Genomic DNA, 21,456 nt, shown 5'->3' with positions numbered 1-21,456 from the left:
TAAAAGCATGCATATTGTATATTGTGCTTTATCTTTTTCTATATTTGTCTTCGTTACTTTGCCATCTCAGATTAGGAAGCAGACATCACCTGCTGACTTTGTAGTATTGGACATATTTTTGCACAGAGTCTAAAAGAGGTAGAACAGAGGTTTCTCAGGTGTTCCTTAGATAGTTACTGGCAGAGTTCTACTCTGAGCCTTTTCTCAAAGCGGAACCCTCTATGTACATTTGCAGCATGTAAGGGATGTCCTCACAGGATCCAGAGTGACTTACAGAGGTGCTTTGTGCTTGCTTTTAAACCTATATCCTTATGCTAGTTCACTAGGTCTGGTATTTTGCATGCCATTAAGCTTAATCCAGGTTAGACACCGGTTAGTCCAGCATGAAAAGGAAACCAGTGAAGGGGTTTAAAAAAAAAATAATTAAAGTGCTAACTGAAAAGAAAGAGGAAGTTCCACTTGGATGCCAGTATATAGAAGAGTCTTGATGCATTTCTTCCATGTACCGTAAGAGATATTGAGTCCAGTTGCAAGATGGGGTGTGATAAGAAACTTTAAGGTAGGTGAGTGCTAGTTTTTTTAAATTTTTATTTGGCCTTGTAGGCAAGCACAAGTGTTTTAAATCTAATTTGGGTAGCTAAGGAACACCAGTGGAGAGAATTCAGCAATGTGGGACAATTTGTGGGGGTAAAATGAAAACAAGTGTTGCACCTGCTTTCTGATCAGTTGCAAGGGTTAGAAGGCATGTTAGGGGCAGCCCTGCCAAGGGTGTTACAGTAATAAACACGTGTGGCCTCTGTGGATAGAAATGTCCAGATCTTCCTGATATTGTAAAAGAGAAACCTGTTGTTGATTTTTTTTTTTTCCATGGAGCCTAAAATATTTCTTCCAAACATGGTCATAGATTTAACTTTTTATTGTTGTTTTTTCCTGAAAATGCATTAACTATGCCTTCTCCAGTGCCCAGGCCATGTTATTAAAACATGTATTGATGTCTACTAAAAGATAAACTGTGTACCATTGAAAGTTGGGTAGCTGCAAAACACTACCTTGTGTCATTTACTTGAACACAAAATTGATAGCTGAAGCTTGTAAGAATAACAAGGTTTATGTAGATTTTTCCCACAAATAGCCTTATGTGACCTTATGAAATTGTTGCACTATATATAACTAATAATAACTAAACTGAATAAATAATTAGGTATTGTTCAGTATGGACAGTGTATTTAATCAAATGAGTGTAAACTTGTTGAAGTTTTTGTTCCATCTTTGTCAAGATTTCTGCTTATTCTTATTCTCTCCACTTGGGAGAGATCGGGTCATTTTGTATTTGTTGAACAATAAACTGAAGCCAGTGAAGAAAATGAGGTGTGAGTGAAGGAAGGTGAATAATTACAGCTATAAAATATAGTCTAAGTAAATGCATTGGAGTTATTGCTGGGGTTACAACACTGATTTCATTGTTTACATTTTTTTGTCAAGTATTTTTGGTCTCGCTGAACATGGAAAAAATACAGGCTACTTAGAAGCCTGCCTTCAAAGCTCAAAGACCATTTAGTACAGTAATATAGTGTTTTTTTTTATTGATGATTAACAATGCATATCTCTCTCTCTCTCTCTCTCTCTCTCTCTCTCTCTCTCTCTCTGTGTGTTTGTACATGCGTATGCATGTGACAGGTTAAGGTGTGTCCTCACCCCCAGCCGTGTCTGTGAATGTCTGTCACCATGGCTAAGCGTGAGACTGGCAGCACAAGTCCAGTGGTGCGACAAATAGACAAGCAGTTCCTGGTCTGCAGCATCTGCCTCGATCACTTCCACAATCCCAAAGTGCTACCCTGCTTACACACCTTCTGCGAACGGTACAATTTCACACACACACTTGTGTAAGAGGATATTTAGAGGTTATCAGTATTTGAATAGATCAGTCCCCTGTGGCCAAACTTTGTAAATGCATGAAAATGTGGTGTAGCTCCCAAAATAGTTCAGTATTTCATGATGTGGCCTATAGCTGTATGTATTTTCTCTCTAAGATTAATTGATGCTTGAAGCTTGATTACTGAGCTCTCTCTTACCATATGACAGCTGCTAGCTGAGGAGGGTGAAGGTGAACATGTGCTTTCTCTGAGACACGTGCTGCTTCAGTGTCACACACTCAGAGTAATATACTGTCTATCACCTTCCTCATACATGAAGTCCCACAATTGGCTAGTGATACAGCAATTGATGGGAAAAATAGTATGCAATCCCTTCCAGAGAGTTCAGCCAGTTTTGCTCCTTTGACTCATGACACAGGATTTTTTTGCATTCATGATTCTTTTGTGGTACTTGGGAGCCCTTGAATTTATTTGTTATTTTTATTTTTCCATTCTCTGAATTGTACTTGGGCTATGTAACTAATGATTGCAATTAAAACTGGATTAATAAAATTAACTCATAATTAATTATACACTGTGTGGCCAAAAGTATGTGGACACCTGACCATCACACACACATGAGGTTCAAATCCAAACTGTTGCTTAAATGTTGGAGGCACAGAATGGTCTAGTATGTATTGTATACAGTAGAACTATGATTTCCCTTCATTGGAACTAAGGGAGATTGTACACAATGCGAGGTCCACAAGGTTGGTGTGGTGTGGATGAACTCGATTGGCCTGCACAGAATCCTGACCTCGGCCCCACTGAGTTGGTACACTGACTGTGCATGACCCCCTCTCCTCACCTTGGAGAGTCAGATCAGTCACCTCACATCAGTGCTTGACTTTACTAATGCTCTTGTGGCTGATTGGGCAAATCCCTCTAGTCATACCCCAAAATCTAATGAAAAGACTTCCTAGAAGAGTGTTACAGCAGCAAAGATAGGACCAACTTTGAAATGGAATGTTCATTATATGGCTGTGATAGTCGGGTGTCCACATACTTTTGACCCTACAGTGTATCTTTGTGTAATCCAACTGAAATAAAGACTGATTTTGTTGCATGCCATCTGATTGGCTCCAGAGAGCTTTTTAATAATCATGTCTGTTTTTATTTCATTGTCTGTAGGTTGTATTTTGCCTATGGAGTCACGTTGATTAGACGGACATTCTAGAGTTGTATTTGAAATCATATCCTGTTCTTCCAAATGAGAGTAATTTCACCTACTATAATGACTAGAGCATGGGATTGCCATTGCCTAGCCAAACTGACCCAGTGAATGAACCTGGCATGAATGGCTTCTGTCTTTCCCTTGCTTTGGCAGAAAGGCAGCATCTTCCCCTGGTAGTATGTCCCTTAGTCTGTGTTTAGCTCCTGTGCTTCTGTGGTTTGACAAACCAAAAAATTCAGAGCTGCTGGATAAATATAATCTTTTATCCTCCCTGTCTCTTACACACCCTTTACTTATTCTTTACTTATTCCGACTCATGCTTTTGTGTCCCAGCAGTGTCTTCTTTTACGTTTTTCTCACATTCCTCTTTTTTCACTTTGATATCACTCCTTCTCTCTGTTCTTTTCTTTCCGTTTCTTCCTCACAGGTGCTTACAGAACTACATCCCTCCCCAGTCACTGACGCTGTCGTGTCCGGTGTGCCGACAGACTTCTATCCTGCCTGAAAAAGGTGTAGCGGCACTGCAGAATAACTTCTTTATCACCAATCTGATGGAGGTGCTGCAGAGGGATCCGGAATGTTCCCGTCCTGAGGCATGCAACGTGCTGGAGTCTGTGAGCGCAGCAGCTGCTGGGAAGCCTCTTTCCTGCCCAAATCACGAGGGCAAGGTAAACTTCTTAACAATCAACCAATAGGAAAAGAAATAAAGGGACCCCCAGCATTTCATTATTCATTTATTTTTTTTTACCTAGCACTTGTAGATATTTTATAGGGTATAGCTAGATTAATTTGTAGCAAGCTTACATTACATATCACATTACACTACACTGCTGGCTACGCTACATTACACTACACTGCTGGCTACGCTACATTACACTACACTGCTGGCTACACTACATTACACTACACTGCTGGCTACACTACATTACACTACACTGCTGGCTACGCTACATTACACTACACTGCTGGCTACGCTACATTACACTACACTGCTGGCTACGCTACATTACACTACACTGCTGGCTACGCTACATTACACTACACTGCTGGCTACGCTACATTACACTACACTGCTGGCTACGCTACATTACACTACACTGCTGGCTACGCTACATTACACTACACTGCTGGCTACGCTACATTACACTACACTGCTGGCTACACTACATTACACTACACTCCTGGCTACACTACATTACACTACACTGCTGGCTACACTACATTACACTACACTCCTGGCTACGCTACATTACACTACACTCCTGGCTACGCTACATTACACTACACTGCTGGCTACACTACATTACACTACACTGCTGGCTACACTACATTACACTACACTGCTGGCTACACTACATTACACTACACTCCTGGCTACACTACATTACACTACACTGCTGGCTACACTACATTACACTACACTCCTGGCTACACTACATTACACTACACTCCTGGCTACACTACATTACACTACACTCCTGGCTACACTACATTACACTACACTCCTGGCTACACTACATTACACTACACTCCTGGCTACACTACATTACACTACACTCCTGGCTACACTACATTACACTACACTCCTGGCTACACTACATTACACTACACTCCTGGCTACACTACATTACACTACACTCCTGGCTACACTACATTACACTACACTCCTGGCTACGCTACATTACACTACACTCCTGGCTACGCTACATTACACTACACTCCTGGCTACGCTACATTACACTACACTCCTGGCTACGCTACATTACACTACACTCCTGGCTACGCTACATTACACTACACTCCTGGCTACACTACATTACACTACACTCCTGGCTACACTACATTACACTACACTGCTGGCTACGCTACATTACACTACACTGCTGGCTACGCTACATTACACTACACTGCTGGCTACGCTACATTACACTACACTGCTGGCTACGCTACATTACACTACACTGCTGGCTACGCTACATTACACTACACTGCTGGCTACGCTACATTACACTACACTGCTGGCTACGCTACATTACACTACACTCCTGGCTACGCTACATTACACTACACTCCTGGCTACGCTACATTACACTACACTCCTGGCTACGCTACATTACACTACACTCCTGGCTACGCTACATTACACTACACTGCTGGCTACGCTACATTACACTACACTCCTGGCTACGCTACATTACACTACACTCCTGGCTACGCTACATTACACTACACTCCTGGCTACGCTACATTACACTACACTCCTGGCTACGCTACATTACACTACACTCCTGGCTACGCTACATTACACTACACTCCTGGCTACGCTACATTACACTACACTCCTGGCTACGCTACATTACACTACACTCCTGGCTACGCTACATTACACTACACTGCTGGCTACGCTACATTACACTACACTGCTGGCTACGCTACATTACACTACACTGCTGGCTACGCTACATTACACTACACTCCTGGCTACGCTACATTACACTACACTCCTGGCTACGCTACATTACACTACACTCCTGGCTACGCTACATTACACTACACTGCTGGCTACGCTACATTACACTACACTCCTGGCTACGCTACATTACACTACACTCCTGGCTACGCTACATTACACTACACTGCTGGCTACGCTACATTACACTACACTGCTGGCTACGCTACATTACACTACACTGCTGGCTACACTACATTACACTACACTGCTGGCTACACTACATTACACTACACTGCTGGCTACACTACATTACACTACACTGCTGGCTACACTACATTACACTACACTGCTGGCTACACTACATTACACTACACTGCTGGCTACACTACATTACACTACACTCCTGGCTACACTACATTACACTACACTGCTGGCTACACTACATTACACTACACTGCTGGCTACACTACATTACACTACACTGCTGGCTACACTACATTACACTACACTCCTGGCTACACTACATTACACTACACTGCTGGCTACACTACATTACACTACACTCCTGGCTACGCTACATTACACTACACTCCTGGCTACGCTACATTACACTACACTGCTGGCTACACTACATTACACTACACTGCTGGCTACACTACATTACACTACACTCCTGGCTACGCTACATTACACTACACTCCTGGCTACACTACATTACACTACACTCCTGGCTACACTACATTACACTACACTCCTGGCTACGCTACATTACACTACACTCCTGGCTACACTACATTACACTACACTGCTGGCTACACTACATTACACTACACTCCTGGCTACACTACATTACACTACACTGCTGGCTACACTACATTACACTACACTGCTGGCTACACTACATTACACTACACTCCTGGCTACACTACATTACACTACACTGCTGGCTACACTGCTGGCTACACTACATTACACTACACTGCTGGCTACACTACATTACACTACACTGCTGGCTACACTACATTACACTACACTCCTGGCTACACTACATTACACTACACTGCTGGCTACACTACATTACACTACACTCCTGGCTACACTACATTACACTACACTCCTGGCTACACTACATTACACTACACTCCTGGCTACACTACATTACACTACACTGCTGGCTACACTGCTGGCTACACTACATTACACTACACTCCTGGCTACACTACATTACACTACACTGCTGGCTACACTACATTACACTACACTCCTGGCTACACTACATTACACTACACTCCTGGCTACACTACATTACACTACACTCCTGGCTACACTACATTACACTACACTGCTGGCTACACTGCTGGCTACACTACATTACACTACACTCCTGGCTACACTACATTACACTACACTGCTGGCTACACTGCTGGCTACACTACATTACACTACACTGCTGGCTACACTACATTACACTACACTCCTGGCTACACTACATTACACTACACTGCTGGCTACACTGCTGGCTACACTACATTACACTACACTGCTGGCTACACTACATTACACTACACTGCTGGCTACACTACATTACACTACACTCCTGGCTACACTACATTACACTACACTGCTGGCTACACTACATTACACTACACTCCTGGCTACACTACATTACACTACACTCCTGGCTACACTACATTACACTACACTCCTGGCTACACTACATTACACTACACTCCTGGCTACACTACATTACACTACACTGCTGGCTACACTGCTGGCTACACTACATTACACTACACTGCTGGCTACACTACATTACACTACACTCCTGGCTACACTACATTACACTACACTCCTGGCTACACTACATTACACTACACTCCTGGCTACACTACATTACACTACACTGCTGGCTACACTACATTACACTACACTGCTGGCTACACTACATTACACTACACTCCTGGCTACACTACATTACACTACACTCCTGGCTACGCTACATTACACTACACTGCTGGCTACGCTACATTACACTACACTGCTGGCTACGCTACATTACACTACACTCCTGGCTACACTACATTACACTACACTCCTGGCTACACTACATTACACTACACTGCTGGCTACACTACATTACACTACACTGCTGGCTACGCTACATTACACTACACTCCTGGCTACACTACATTACACTACACTACACTGCTGGCTACACTGCTGGCTACACTACATTACACTACACTGCTGGCTACACTACATTACACTACACTGCTGGCTACGCTACATTACACTACACTGCTGGCTACGCTACATTACACTACACTCCTGGCTACGCTACATTACACTACACTGCTGGCTACACTACATTACACTACACTCCTGGCTACACTACATTACACTACACTGCTGGCTACACTGCTGGCTACGCTACATTACACTACACTCCTGGCTACGCTACATTACACTACACTCCTGGCTACGCTACATTACACTACACTCCTGGCTACGCTACATTACACTACACTGCTGGCTACACTACATTACACTACACTCCTGGCTACGCTACATTACACTACACTGCTGGCTACACTACATTACACTACACTCCTGGCTACGCTACATTACACTACACTGCTGGCTACGCTACATTACACTACACTCCTGGCTACGCTACATTACACTACACTGCTGGCTACGCTACATTACACTACACTGCTGGCTACACTACATTACACTACACTCCTGGCTACGCTACATTACACTACACTGCTGGCTACACTACATTACACTACACTCCTGGCTACGCTACATTACACTACACTGCTGGCTACGCTACATTACACTACACTGCTGGCTACCAATCTACATGGAAGCTTATGTCATTGGATTTATGTCACTTAAAACACTAAGAAAGCAGGTTACTCGAGAAACTGAGAACTTCTTACCTCAGGGACTCAAATCCTTTTATTTTCTTTAGCCAGTAGGTCTCTGTTGTAGATCAGAAACACATATATATCTTCTATAAACCATGCTAGTCTTAATCCCCCATGACAGCATGCAGTATAGATGTTCACTGATTCCCTCTACAGGTGATGGAGTTTTACTGTGAGTCGTGTGAAACAGCCATGTGTTTAGACTGCACAGAGGGGGAACACAGAGAACATGTCACTGTCCCGCTGAGAGATGTTCTGGAACAGCACAAAGCAGCACTGAAGAATCAGCTGGATGCCATTCGCAACAGGTACCACACTACCTTATAGTCAAATCAGGTACCAGAAGAATGTCAGTTTCTGGTGGAAAAAAATGCTTTAAGCTATTAAAAGCTGATCGATATTTGTCCCTTCATTGCATTTTTTATAAATGTTTAAATTCAAGAGTGATTGTTTCTAAATATCTATTTAAATAATTGGGTAATAATTTATTTCTGACTGTTAATCAAGTTTGTCTGAAACATTTAACAGATGAAAACAATCAATGGTGAGATGCCCTTTATTAACCTTTACCTGTAGTTAGAATATTATTATGTATCCCTCCAGGTTGCCTCAGCTGACAGCTGCAATTGAACTGGTGACTGAGATCTCCAGGCAGCTGATGGAGCGGAAGACTGAAGCAGTGAATGAGATCAGCAGTACGTTTGAGGAGCTGGAGAGGGTTCTGCACCAACGTAAGACTGCCCTCATCACTGACCTAGAGAACATCTGCAGCTCCAAGCAGAAGGTCAGGAAGAGAGTTTTACCTCAGTAAACATCTGGCTTTGCCCTGTTTTGCATACTAATGTAGCCCAATAAAATGGTCTATACTGAAATGCCATCAAGTAAAAGTACACACTGATTAAAAAACCCAGCCATGCTTCTCCATCTAATATACTTGTACAAGCCACCAGCATGTCAGTGTTGTTGCTGAAAATGAGTTAGTATCTATATAATATCTTGTCAGCTGTGTTGGTATGAAAGTCTTTTTCCAGTGCTGGACAGGGAAAATTGATGCTGACAAATTTTGCACAGTAGTAGATGGGCTTCAGTCGGTAACTATGTACTTCTTAAATGCACCTCAAGAGTTTGGAGATATAAAGAAAGGAATTAAACCCAACGATGTATGCTGTTTCAACAATAGTTATGTTATTTATTTACAATAATGTTTGATTCTACTTATACCACAGCTATTTTTCAGTGTCTACAATTTTTTGAATGCATTAAGGAACAACACATCATTTTTAATTACAGTTGCATTTAATGTTGTCATGTCCACAGAGCAATTTATTTCCTGGTAAGAGCTCTATATAGTCATTCCATACCTCTTTTTTTCCTTTCTTTTTTTTTAAAGAATATAATAATAAACCCCACAAATTGTCATGTTATCAAATAACAGCAAAGGTCTTCATCTTGAACACTATATGTTCAGAGTACGTTTGTGTAAGATCCGTTGTGTTTATATAAATTAAATAGGACCATTTAAAAAATTTTAAATAAAAACACTGAATGAATATGAAAATGCCCTCTTCTGGACTGTTTGAGAAATGCCTCATATCCCTTCTTGTTGTCTGTGGGATGTGTGTAATAGGTGCTGCAGTCCCAGCTGTTGTCCCTGCAACAGGCAAAAGAACATATTGAGAGTAGCTGCAGCTTCACAGAGCAGGCGCTGAGCCATGGGGGTGCTGCCGAGGTGCTGCTTGTGCAGAAGCAGATGGGGGAGCGTGCAGGTGCTCTGGCCTGTCACACCTTCCCTGAGCGACCGCATGAGAACGGACACCTGCAGTGCCGCCTAGAGACAGAGGGCCTGAGGCGATCCATCCAGAACCTGGGGGTCCTGATCACCACTAGTGCTGTCGGACACACCAGCGTGGCCACCGGAGAGGGCCTGAGGCACGCCGTTATTGGCCAGCACAGCACCATCACCGTTACCACCAAGGACAAGGAAGGAGAATTGGTGAGAAGTGGCAATGCACTTCTAAAAGCAGATATCACAGGGCCGGAAGGAAGCAAAGCAGTTGAGGTGGAGGTAGTGGACAATAAAAACGGCACATACGAAGTGGGCTACACGCTGAGGAGTGAGGGAGAGTATTCTTTCTCATTGATGCTATATGGCCAGCCTGTGAGAGGGAGTCCGTTCAGACTGCGTGCCATAAAGCCCAGCGACGTGCCTCAGTCTCCTGAAGATGTGAAAAGAAGGGTGAAGTCACCCAGCGGAAGTGGAGGACACATCAGGCAGAAAGCTGTCCGAAGACCCTCCAGCATGTACAGCACTACTAAGAAGAAGGAGAATCCTATTGAGGATGAGCTTATCTACAGAGTAGGTAAGACCACTGAGATCCAGTGGATAGTCGTTTGCTTCATTTATTTCAAGCATATTAATAATAAATGTATTGTCTTTACGTCATCTACTCTGAAAGAAGAATTGAGTCATCACTGGTCAGCACTGCTCAGGAATTTGGACCCTGCTGCACTTTTAAATGATGCACAAACTCTGTGTGTGTAACAGGCACAAGAGGCAGAGAGAAGGGCGAGTTCACTAATCTTCAAGGCATCTCCACCTGCAGCGGCAGAGTTGTAGTGGCAGACAGCAACAACCAGTGTATTCAGGTAATAAGTCCAGTTTATTAGCTAACCTGCAGTACACACTCTGGGTCTATATGACTGAAATCAAACTAAATATTAAAGAGCTTTTTACAAACATTGCAATTATTGTATGTGTAACTTATAATAAGATACAGCTTAGACTAATCAGTTTTTGCATAAAAATAACAAAATTGTCTCAAATCCATATGGATCACATTTCCAAGAAGTATAAGAAATCACTATTAATTAAATGTTTGTTTCCTGCAGAACGTTTTTGTGTATTTTAATATTACAGAGGTGTGTACAGATAATGTTTTGTAAAATTCTATAACATCTTTGTCCCCTGCCTGCCCTAGTCTAGACCTCAAGTAACTCAAATAATTCACTCAGGAATAAAAACATTATTCATTTCTGCTTTGTATTTTAATTTAGTTTGATTTTCAAAGACATTCAATTTTCTATCTATAAATAATGTTCATTTTGTTAGTACACAAAGCAGAAAAAGATAGAATTATTTTTACATAATATTATAATTATTTATTCTAAATATCATTGTAAAATTATATGTAAAATACATATTTTCAGATAAAAGAAGGTTAGTTATGGAATGTAAACTTTGTTTCATAATGCATAGTGTAAATAGATGTCTGGGAAAGCCAGGTGCTCTATGCACTGTGTATTTTAAATAGGTCCTTATTTTGCCATGTTTCTGTAGGTATTTACTAATGATGGACAGTTTAAGCTGAGGTTTGGCGTGCGAGGCCGCTCACCAGGGCAGCTGCAGCGACCCACAGGCGTGGCAGTAGACATGAACGGAGACATCATAGTAGCTGATTATGATAATCGATGGATAAGCATCTTCTCCTCAGAAGGGAAGTTTAAGGTAAGAACTGGATGGCACATGTGGATGAATAAAAATGCTAAAATCTAAAATAGATATGAGTAAAATGATTTCTTTGTAAGATTTCTTTACAAGATTACAGCAGGCAACACTGAAAAAGTTATCAAGAGAGTTCTGTCATGTTATTACTGCTGACTTTACGCACAGAGCCGCTAAGTTGGTGTATGTTAATAGAGTCTAAAGAATACAAAATTTAAAGGTGTGTTTTAGGAAAATAACCTCCTTAGGTTCTGTACTTCCTTACAGAAAGTATCAACTATTATCTGATTCATAAAAAAACACCACGTTTACTATTCTTCTTAGATTCTGCAGAGCATGTGCTGTACAAATTCAGTGAAAGAGCTACATTTTAAGAGGTCATTAATTTAGACAATATTTATATGAAACAAACTGTGAATTAAATTAAAGCTGACACGACTGTCAAAGCTGCTCTGCTAGAAAATGACCAGGTCAGATTGGATTGTAACAGATTTGATTTAAAAAAGTTATTTATGCTTATTCAGACCCCAAAAGACATAAACCTGACTCTATGTTTAAATGTAGTAGAGCACATGGTGTATTGTTAGTTAGTTTATTTATTTATTTATGGAAGGAACAAGCCATCCATATCATTTACAATGGAGAAGAAAAGTTTGGGTGTGAGCCCTTTTCTTAAAATAAACTAGAAATTCAAATGCAAACTTTACATAACCTGTTATTTTAAAAAAGAATCCCCAAATGACTAACCATATCACATGTCTAAACATAGTCAGGGAGTAAACAAGCATGGCAAAAATAGGACACACAACCCTGTGTGTGGGTTGATTTACAAAGCTGAAAGGTTTCCTCAGTCCAGCTGGCTGTGGGACAAGCTATGTTGTTATGATCAGTAATGGAAATGGTATAACCCATATCCTCTCCAGCCATAAGTACAGGTTCTTTTCCTCTTAAATGCTAAAATACCCATGCTGTAACCAATTACAACTCTATGTTTATCAGATTGAGTATTAGTGGCTAAAAAAAAAATGACCACTGCTGATGACAGTTCCTGTATAATCTCATTGCAAGACTTTCCTCCTGCTGTCTTTGTGCTCAGAATAAAATCGGTGCCGGGAGGCTAATGGGGCCGAAGGGCATTGCGGTGGATAGGAACGGTCACATCATTGCTGTTGATAACAAGGCATGCTGTGTCTTCATCTTCCAGTCCAACGGGAAACTGGTCACCAGGTTTGGGGCAAGGGGCTCGTTGGACAGACAGTTTGCAGGTACTGATGTAAAATATTGAGGTTCAACTCAAGATCTTTACAGCTAGCAGGTTATATTTAAAAAGTCTTGCATAAGGTTTTTTGCATTTCTCAGCTTGGTTAAATATGGCATTAGGTGTTTGTGTGACTTTAGCTTTTATAATAATGGGTGATATGTGCTGTGATGACTGTTTGTTGTCTAATAACCAACTTAATTCATTGTTTTCATTTGTGGTTTGTCTTTGAACACCAGCATTACACACAATGTCAGACTGTGAAACATAATGTTCTTTAAAGCCAAGCTGGTTATTCCACATAGAAAAAATAAGTATATTTATTATATATAAACAAACCAGATCAAATCAATAGTTCCAAGTATTATTATGATTATTATTATGATTATTATTATTATTATTATTAATAATAATAATAATAATAATAATAATAATAATAATAATAATAATAATAATAATAACAACAACAACAACAACAACAACAACAATTTATTATTATTATTATTATTTATATTATTATTATTATTATATATATATATATATATATATATATATTTATATATATATATATATATATAAATAAATAATAATAATACTTGAAACTTTTGATTAGATCTGGTTTGTTTTATTATTATTATTATTATTATTATTATTATTATTATTATTAATAATAATAATAATAATATAAAGGGTATATATAATAATAACAACAACAACAATAATAATAATAATAAGTATATAATGTGGTACATTTCAGTGTTGCTCAGATAATGGTGATTATTAGCCCAAGCTTGGTATTCATGTGCATATAAATTCTCACAAATTACAAGATCAATTTTTTAAGGAACATAATAAATCAATTCTTAATAAATTTCATAATTTCATAATCAATCATATCATGAACACACTTTGTATTGTTTAACCTTGGACATTAAATTGATTATATGCCATGAATGTACACAAAATACCCCAGGGTCTCAAACTGGGGGACAATAGTTTAGTTTGAAATAATTATTGCCTCATTTATTTTTTAAATGATTTATTTGCTGTGAAATCCCTACATTTGTTCTGGTGCAAGCATGTGAAATCACATAATTAGTTGGAATGGCTTTCTCCTCTATGTAGACAAGGTGACATATCTTAGTGGAAGGCCCCAGAGTTTGCTGAATAAGTTTCATAAAGGGTATTCAAAACGGGTCTGGGAGGGGGGAAAAAAAGACTGTATAAAAAATCAGTGACTGTGTAAAGAGCCATTCAAACGTTGGACAAGCCAGCTTTGGAAATAAAGTCAGTGGGAAAACTTGTTTACACTTAGCAAAGAAAAGACAATGTTTTGGCCTTGGCACAAATCTACATTTGGTGGAAATCCAACACACTAAGAACAACATTCTAGCAGCTACATAGCAGGGTGAATGTTGTGAGATGCTTTTCTTCAGCATGGGTAGGGTATGGAGTCAAATACAAGGCCCTGTGTTGAAGATCCATCTTCCAACAAGACAACAACCTTAAGCATACCACCAGAACCTGAATCTATTTGAATGTGTGCTTTGAATGTGTAAATCAAACTGTAGAAATTACAGTCAAGTCCATTTCAATTTCAGGTTATAAAGATAAGTATAAAGATAAGGTTATATAGATGAGTATAACTGATGTAAAACCGCATATATGAAGCATCGTAATGGCCAGATTTACCCAGGCTTCAGTTCCGGTGTGTAAAGGAATGTAGACGTGCCTCTGTTCTGCCCTCCTCTCTTTTATTCAAATATTTTCATAATATTCCTGAGCGCAATCATTAGCCTGTCTTTGAATTGCTTTGACTACCAAACCATTTAAATAGCGGACTTCTAAAGATAAGCATTTGCTGCCAACTCTAGTTTACTCAACTTGCTGCTTTTATTGTGCGTTTTTGTGTTATTTATATTGTCCAGTTTTCCTAACCCTAATTAAATGTGCATGTGGATGTATCATACCCCCTTTAGTGTGTGAAAGTGTAGGAAAATTGAGCTGCTTTATGGACTTTGCTTCATTCACTCATATTTTGGCAGACGCCCTTCTGCTTGCTTGTTTTTTGGTCTCATTTTTTTCCCCTGATCCTTTGTGTTTTGTCCCTTATTCCTTTTAGAAAAAAGTGGTTCAAACTTTGCACAGGAGCAAAAGCTTAGTAAATCTGGCCCTGGGTTCAGTAAGTATGGAGCGCAGTGTAACGCGTTGTGTTGTGTCTACTGAAATCTGAACTTTATGAACAGTGTATAATCACCTTGTTTTTGATACCTGGTTTTAGTTAGAATCCAATCATAAATATGTTTAGCAATACAAATTGATTCTGTTCTACAGTAGTAAGTTATTAAGCATGTACATCATTACTATGAAATCATTTGAGATAGCGGTTCTGCTTACGTTGATTAACTCTGATTTAGGAAATGACTAATTCTTGATCACTGAGTGGACACTTTTCCTGGAGATCGCATGACCTCATCAGTGCTCATGTTTAATGTCTTATTGTTTTGCTCTATGTATCTTTTCAGGTCCACACTTTGTGGCTGTCAACAACAAGAACGAAATCATAGTAACAGACTTTCATAACCACTCGGTTAAGGTAAGGCTATGCTTATAAGTTTAATATTTTTTCATTCATAAGCGCAGTACATGAACACACCAGCATGGCACCTGCATGGTAATGAGCTTCTGAGATAGCTGTCAGGTGTAATGGTGATTCTGCTTTGATATGGTGGTTAGATTTCTGCTCTTTGCTCAGGTGTTCAGTGCAGACGGCGAGTTCCTCTTTAAATTTGGCTCACATGGTGAAGGAAATGGACAGTTTAATGCCCCGACAGGAGTGGCTGTTGATGCAAATGGGAACATCATTGTAGCAGACTGGGGTAACAGCAGGATACAGGTAATACCATTCAGCACTTACACTGCATGTGAGCACACACACACACACACACACACACACACACACTTTATATCAGCTGCAAAAAGTTGTGTCTAAAAATAAAGCACTGAATAAACATGTACTGTAGGGGTTGTGCTATAGAATGAAAGTTCAAGGCTAAAAGCATCAGTTCAAACCAAAGTAATGTATCAGCGCATATAATAGTGTCTCACTCCAATCTATGTATAATGCGGTAAAGAAGCAAAATGGCTGTCTTTAGTGAATTCACACATTAACAGTGATGTAGACCTGCCTGATCCATCCTCATGTCCTACTTATGATTGAAGTTTTTATCACTTGCTGATGCTGAGGATGGCTTCACACAGACAGCCTGTAGATGCATGAGATTACTGTGATGGTGGTGATGCTATCACTTAGAAACCATGAAGATGGCTTAGGACTGCATTTGCTATGAACAGATTTGCACTCAAGTCTCCATCAGTGATCAGCTGATAACTTCATATTAAAACTAAAAGGAATTTCCTGGTTACAGAATTGTACTTTTTGACCATGTAGTATGCAGTTGTAGATGGGTAATGTTTATAATTATACTATCCGGTGTCACCCAGATGAGGATGTGTTCCCCTTTGAGTCTGGTTCCTCTTAAGGTTTCTTTCAAATATTGTTTCAGGGAGGTTTTTTCCCTATTCAGGGTAAAGGAGCAGTGTCCTTGGCCCAAGCCACCCAGAGCATGTACTACTATCACAGTGGGATTAGAAAAGAAATGATGGAGAAAATGTGTTGAGATTAAATCATTGGTGCTTATTAATAGTGTTTTTTTTTTTACATTCCATAAGGAGGATATGTGTATTTACTATTTAGTGATATGCAGCTGCATGGTAAAGCTAGGGGAGGCATGGTACATGTGGGAAATGGTAGCTTAGTGGTTAAGGTGGACTCCTCATCAGAAGGTCGTGAGGTTGCTCAGTTGTATAAAATGTAAGTCACTCGGGATAAGCGCATCTGCCAAGTGCCAGAAATGTAAATGTTATTCAGCATGAATTTACTCATATTGGCTCATGTTGTAATTTGTGGTTAACACATTCATCATTAATTCATATTAGTGGCTTGATGGTTAGCAGGTTTGCCTTGTACCTTCATGGTTGGGGATTTGATTCCTTCCTCCACTCTGTGTGTGCTGTTTGCTCCTGGTGCTGCTCTGTCGGGGGCTTCCTCCGGGTAGTCTGGTTTTCTTCCCCAGTCCAGAGACAATTCAGGATCTGTATTCAGGATCAGGATCATCTCTGAATTGTCCGTGGTGTGTCAATGGGTGTGTGTATGATTCCTGCATTTGGTTGCCACCCCATCCAGTGTGTCCAAAACCTTGTACCTCCAGTCCCCTGGAATAGACCCCTGGCTCCCTGCAACTCTGTGTAAAAGAAACAGTACAGAAAATGGATGGATGTTATTGTAATGCGTTACCAGTTATTCTTCAAGTCTTCAAGAGACAGCACTGTGCAGTCTGTGGTTTCTTAGTAACATGACAAGATGCATGTTTTATTATTAACTTACAGACATTGCAAAAACCTTGAGAGGAACCAGCCTCAAGAGAGATTCCATTTTTATCCGGGTGAAACCAGAGAGTGCAATTATAAATAATTTCCTTTCTACAACTATATATAGTCAAGTGGAATTGTGTATCGGGGAGCTTTTGAGTAACACATAAATTAGCATAATTTCTGAATTCAATATAGATTTAACACATTCATTCCTGCTGAAGTCATCAGTTCTTGGGCATTATTTTTCTTGAAGCATTGCAAAAATGAAGCATTCTGTCTGGCTGATATTATATGCAGTGTGGTGTGATCTGAATTCGTAGTTAAATCCATCTTAAATAATGTAATGAGAAAAGAGCTGGTTCAGCAGCAACAAGTAACTATTGTTTTTGTCTAAACATTTTATTAAAAAAATGTTTCCTTCCTTCCTTCCTAATCCCTCCCTCCCCTCCCCTCCCTCCCTCCCTCCCCTCCCCTCCCCTCCCCTCCCTTCCCTCCCTCCCTCCCCTCCCTCCCTCCCTCCCTTCTCTCCTTCCCTCCCTCCCTTCTCTCCTTCCCTCCCTCCCTTCTCTCCTCTTCCTCTTCCTCTTCTCTCAGGTGTTTGACAGCTCAGGCTCTTTCCTGTCCTACATTAACACCAGCGCAGACCCACTGTATGGGCCACAGGGTTTGGCGCTCACGTCTGAAGGCCATGTGGTTGTTGCAGACTCGGGGAACCACTGCTTTAAAGTGTATCGCTATCTGCAGTAGTGCTCCAGCACTCCTGCTTTCACTCTCCTACTGTTTTGCACGTTCAGCTAAAATCAATTCCCTTAACCAAACTAAAGAGGATGAGCAGAAAGCATGAGAGCATTTTTCTTTCACAGTGCAGTTCTCCAAAAAATACTTTTTTTTTTTTTTTTTTTTTTTTTAATTTTATTTATGATGGTGAACTAGACCTTATGATTGTTTAGAGTGGATTTGGGAGAGTGATATAATAAGCACACATTGTACAGTTATTCACCTTTAGGTTGAAAAGAGATCGGTAAAAGTGAGAATAATTTGTGTACAGCACTTTCTCTGAAGCATGCATTCATAAAGCGACAGTAGTGTGTGTGTGTCATTTCTGCCATTTGGTAACTGCAGACATTTTTTAAAAATAAATAAATTTTAAAATGGCTAATAAAAATACATGTTGATATAAATTCATTTCTTTATAACATGTAAACATTTACTTTTAGCCTAATTCCAGAACTTGTACATAAGCACAAGCGCAGTGCTGCAGCTTAATTTAGAAAACTCAATGATAATTAATTATTCGTATATTTTTTCAGGGATTTTCAAAAGTCAGCAATTAAGACACTTGTAATAAATAGGGACTCTTAAATGACATGTTATTAAGGAATTAATTATACATCATGGTGCGTTAATTACCAAATTTCAACGAATACTCTTGTGATTATTATACGGCTGCAATGCTTCATGAATACAGGCATCACAGAAAGTATAAACATTTTTAAAGTCTAAACTTTACTGAGGCTTTGCTAGTTTCTTAGATCAGCAGTGAAATTAGACCTTGAACCCTCTTGCCAGCTCTACTTCCTGTCTCTCTGTTAAACACACTCATCCTCTTTGTCTTTTTGACTGCAAACCATATTTGTGGATTTTGATGCCTGTGTATTTGTACCTATGCGCATAAACAAGTGTCTGTAAATATGCATATGTGTGTATATATACAGGGGAGAGTATATATGTAATCTGTAAATGGTACCACACTTTGGCTTCCCATCATCGATGTCACTGAGCTGGTGTTAGACTACAGACTACTGCGTTTACAGCAGGATGCCGCGGCCGAAAAGGACTCTAATTATTTTTCTATTTCGTTATTTCATTACGTTTCGAGCTGTCCTATCAATGTAAAAAAAAAAAAAATTAACCCTTGGTGACTGAGGTAAAAAAAACAAATAAATAAATAAATAAATAGCAGGGTTTAGATAAATGTTTTGTTAATCACATTGCAGTGTGTTTGCACATCGAGTCGCATACTCAGAATATCTTTGTAAATAATCATTTCAGTTTCTACAGCCGACGCATCGTAGTACTTTCTGTGGCAGTGGAAAAGTCGTCTTTTAATCAGTATTTAATTGTTTTTTATTTATTTGATGTTTTGTACAGATTTTGTTCTGTTTTTTTTTATAATCTCTGCATAAGTCCTCACCAGCCAAAGCTTTTAACTCTCTCTTTTTTTGTACATTTTTCTCATTGCTTTTGGGAGCCTCAAACGTTTGTCTTGAGGTATTGTATAAGGTGCTGTTCAGACCGGAACAGAAGTTCATTATTTTATTTTATTTTATTTTTTAATCACTTACACTCATTACAGTCATGTCGAGGTGGTGTAACGTGAGAGCTTTTTGGGTGTTGTTTCTGGACTGCAGTTAAAAGTGGGGAAAGTTGTGCATGTTGAGGCTGCTCCAGCAATGTGGACATTTAAAGAAAAAAAGTAATAATCAGTTTTGTTATATCTACTAACTGTAAATGACTATGTGAGTATTTTGTATTTCTGTCCCACGTCAGACGTCTCAGAGCAGTGGTTCAGTAGTGGGGACGTGTCACTCTGCACGTTTGTGTGTTTTTATGTTAAGCAGGCTTCGACTTGGTCTTCAAATCTTTGTGCATCTCGAACACTAGAGTGTGGCGAGTTATTCCTCTATTCCTTTAGGTTTTTAAAAAATCTTGCAAGAACGTTTGAGACTTTTATCATACTTCTTTGCTGATGCTCATTTTTTCTTTTTCCCCTTTATATCATGACCTAGTGCACATGTGTAAATCAGCTCATTACTCCTTATTACTTCTCAGTGCTAAAGCTGACGTAGGCCTGCAGTGCATTATGGGAATGGCTTCTATGCATTGTAGATGTCTTAAAATAGTTAATAGTTACTAAGAATAGAAGTTTTAGCATAAAGCAAACTAGTTTTTGAGTAACAGGACTGATCCATAGTCAGTTTCCGTCCTCCACAATTGTGCGTTTGCAAAAAGAGAGCAAAATAGCTGAACCTCATCTCTGAGACGCCCAACATCCACATATCCACACGGCACTTACTGATCATCATCACTAACTCCTTCCAGAGCAAAATTTAGAACCCATCTTTAACTAGAAATCATTCAATAATAATAATAATAATAATAAAAAGTCTTGTACATGAAATTTTCAATGTCTTCACTGATCGATTCTAACAGTGTGTAATTAAAAGTGTAAATATAAAGTTATTTAAACACCTATGCATCTCTTTGTGGATCAGAAAAGCTGTCTCGGTCTCACGTTCTCACACACCCTTTATATAAAACGTGTCTCGTTCAACACTGGAGCTTGTCCCGGTATAATTCTAGAGCTTTCATAAAGCCGTTGCTTTATATTGTGACACCAGTGAAAATCACCACCCAAAATCATGAGATTTATTGAGTGCCTATAATTACTTGTGAAATATTTAATCCAAATCTCAACACAAATTAGCCTGCTCCTAATTAACAATTTTAATAACACACTACATCTCTAATCGGTAGGCAAGATATTAATGTACAAAATTTAAACAGTTGGATTACATTCAGAAAATAAATCAGAGGGGGGCTGTGGGTGTTTTCTTACAGTTTAAGAGCTCCCTGGAAAAAAGGTGAGATGTCCTGCTGTGGAAACCCACACTGGTGTTCTAGTCGAGGAAGAGAACATCCTCACTGCACTCAATCTCCTGCTGTATTACAGACATGTACTGTGATCTGCAGCAGCTGTTACAGAACAAATCACAAACATCAACAT

General features: G+C 39.7%; 1 protein-coding gene across 4 annotated transcripts in view; it reads left to right on the top strand.

The window, feature by feature from the left end:
- trim3b (tripartite motif containing 3b) overlaps window positions 1-21,295 on the top strand; it is a 37,838-nt gene extending 16,543 nt beyond the window's left edge. For 3 of the 4 annotated variants that reach the window (XM_058411377.1, XM_058411378.1, XM_058411376.1), the window contains 12 exons: window positions 1,678-1,859; window positions 3,515-3,755; window positions 8,632-8,783; window positions 9,079-9,259; window positions 10,103-10,835; window positions 11,021-11,121; window positions 11,813-11,980; window positions 13,074-13,242; window positions 15,358-15,417; window positions 15,761-15,831; window positions 15,991-16,131; window positions 18,264-21,295. In XM_058411377.1, the coding sequence (XP_058267360.1) occupies window positions 1,714-1,859; window positions 3,515-3,755; window positions 8,632-8,783; window positions 9,079-9,259; window positions 10,103-10,835; window positions 11,021-11,121; window positions 11,813-11,980; window positions 13,074-13,242; window positions 15,358-15,417; window positions 15,761-15,831; window positions 15,991-16,131; window positions 18,264-18,416 (2,316 nt within the window). In that variant the 5' untranslated portion in view covers window positions 1,678-1,713 and the 3' untranslated portion in view covers window positions 18,417-21,295. The remainder of the gene's footprint in view (window positions 1-1,677; window positions 1,860-3,514; window positions 3,756-8,631; window positions 8,784-9,078; window positions 9,260-10,102; window positions 10,836-11,020; window positions 11,122-11,812; window positions 11,981-13,073; window positions 13,243-15,357; window positions 15,418-15,760; window positions 15,832-15,990; window positions 16,132-18,263) is intronic. The other variant, XM_058411379.1, reaches the window with a different exon arrangement.
- Window positions 21,296-21,456: the final 161 nt, after the last annotated feature.

Source organism: Hemibagrus wyckioides, linkage group LG16 (genome assembly GCF_019097595.1).
Source record: "Hemibagrus wyckioides isolate EC202008001 linkage group LG16, SWU_Hwy_1.0, whole genome shotgun sequence".
NCBI lineage: Eukaryota > Metazoa > Chordata > Actinopteri > Siluriformes > Bagridae > Hemibagrus > Hemibagrus wyckioides.
This window is presented reverse-complemented; position numbering and strand designations above follow the sequence as displayed.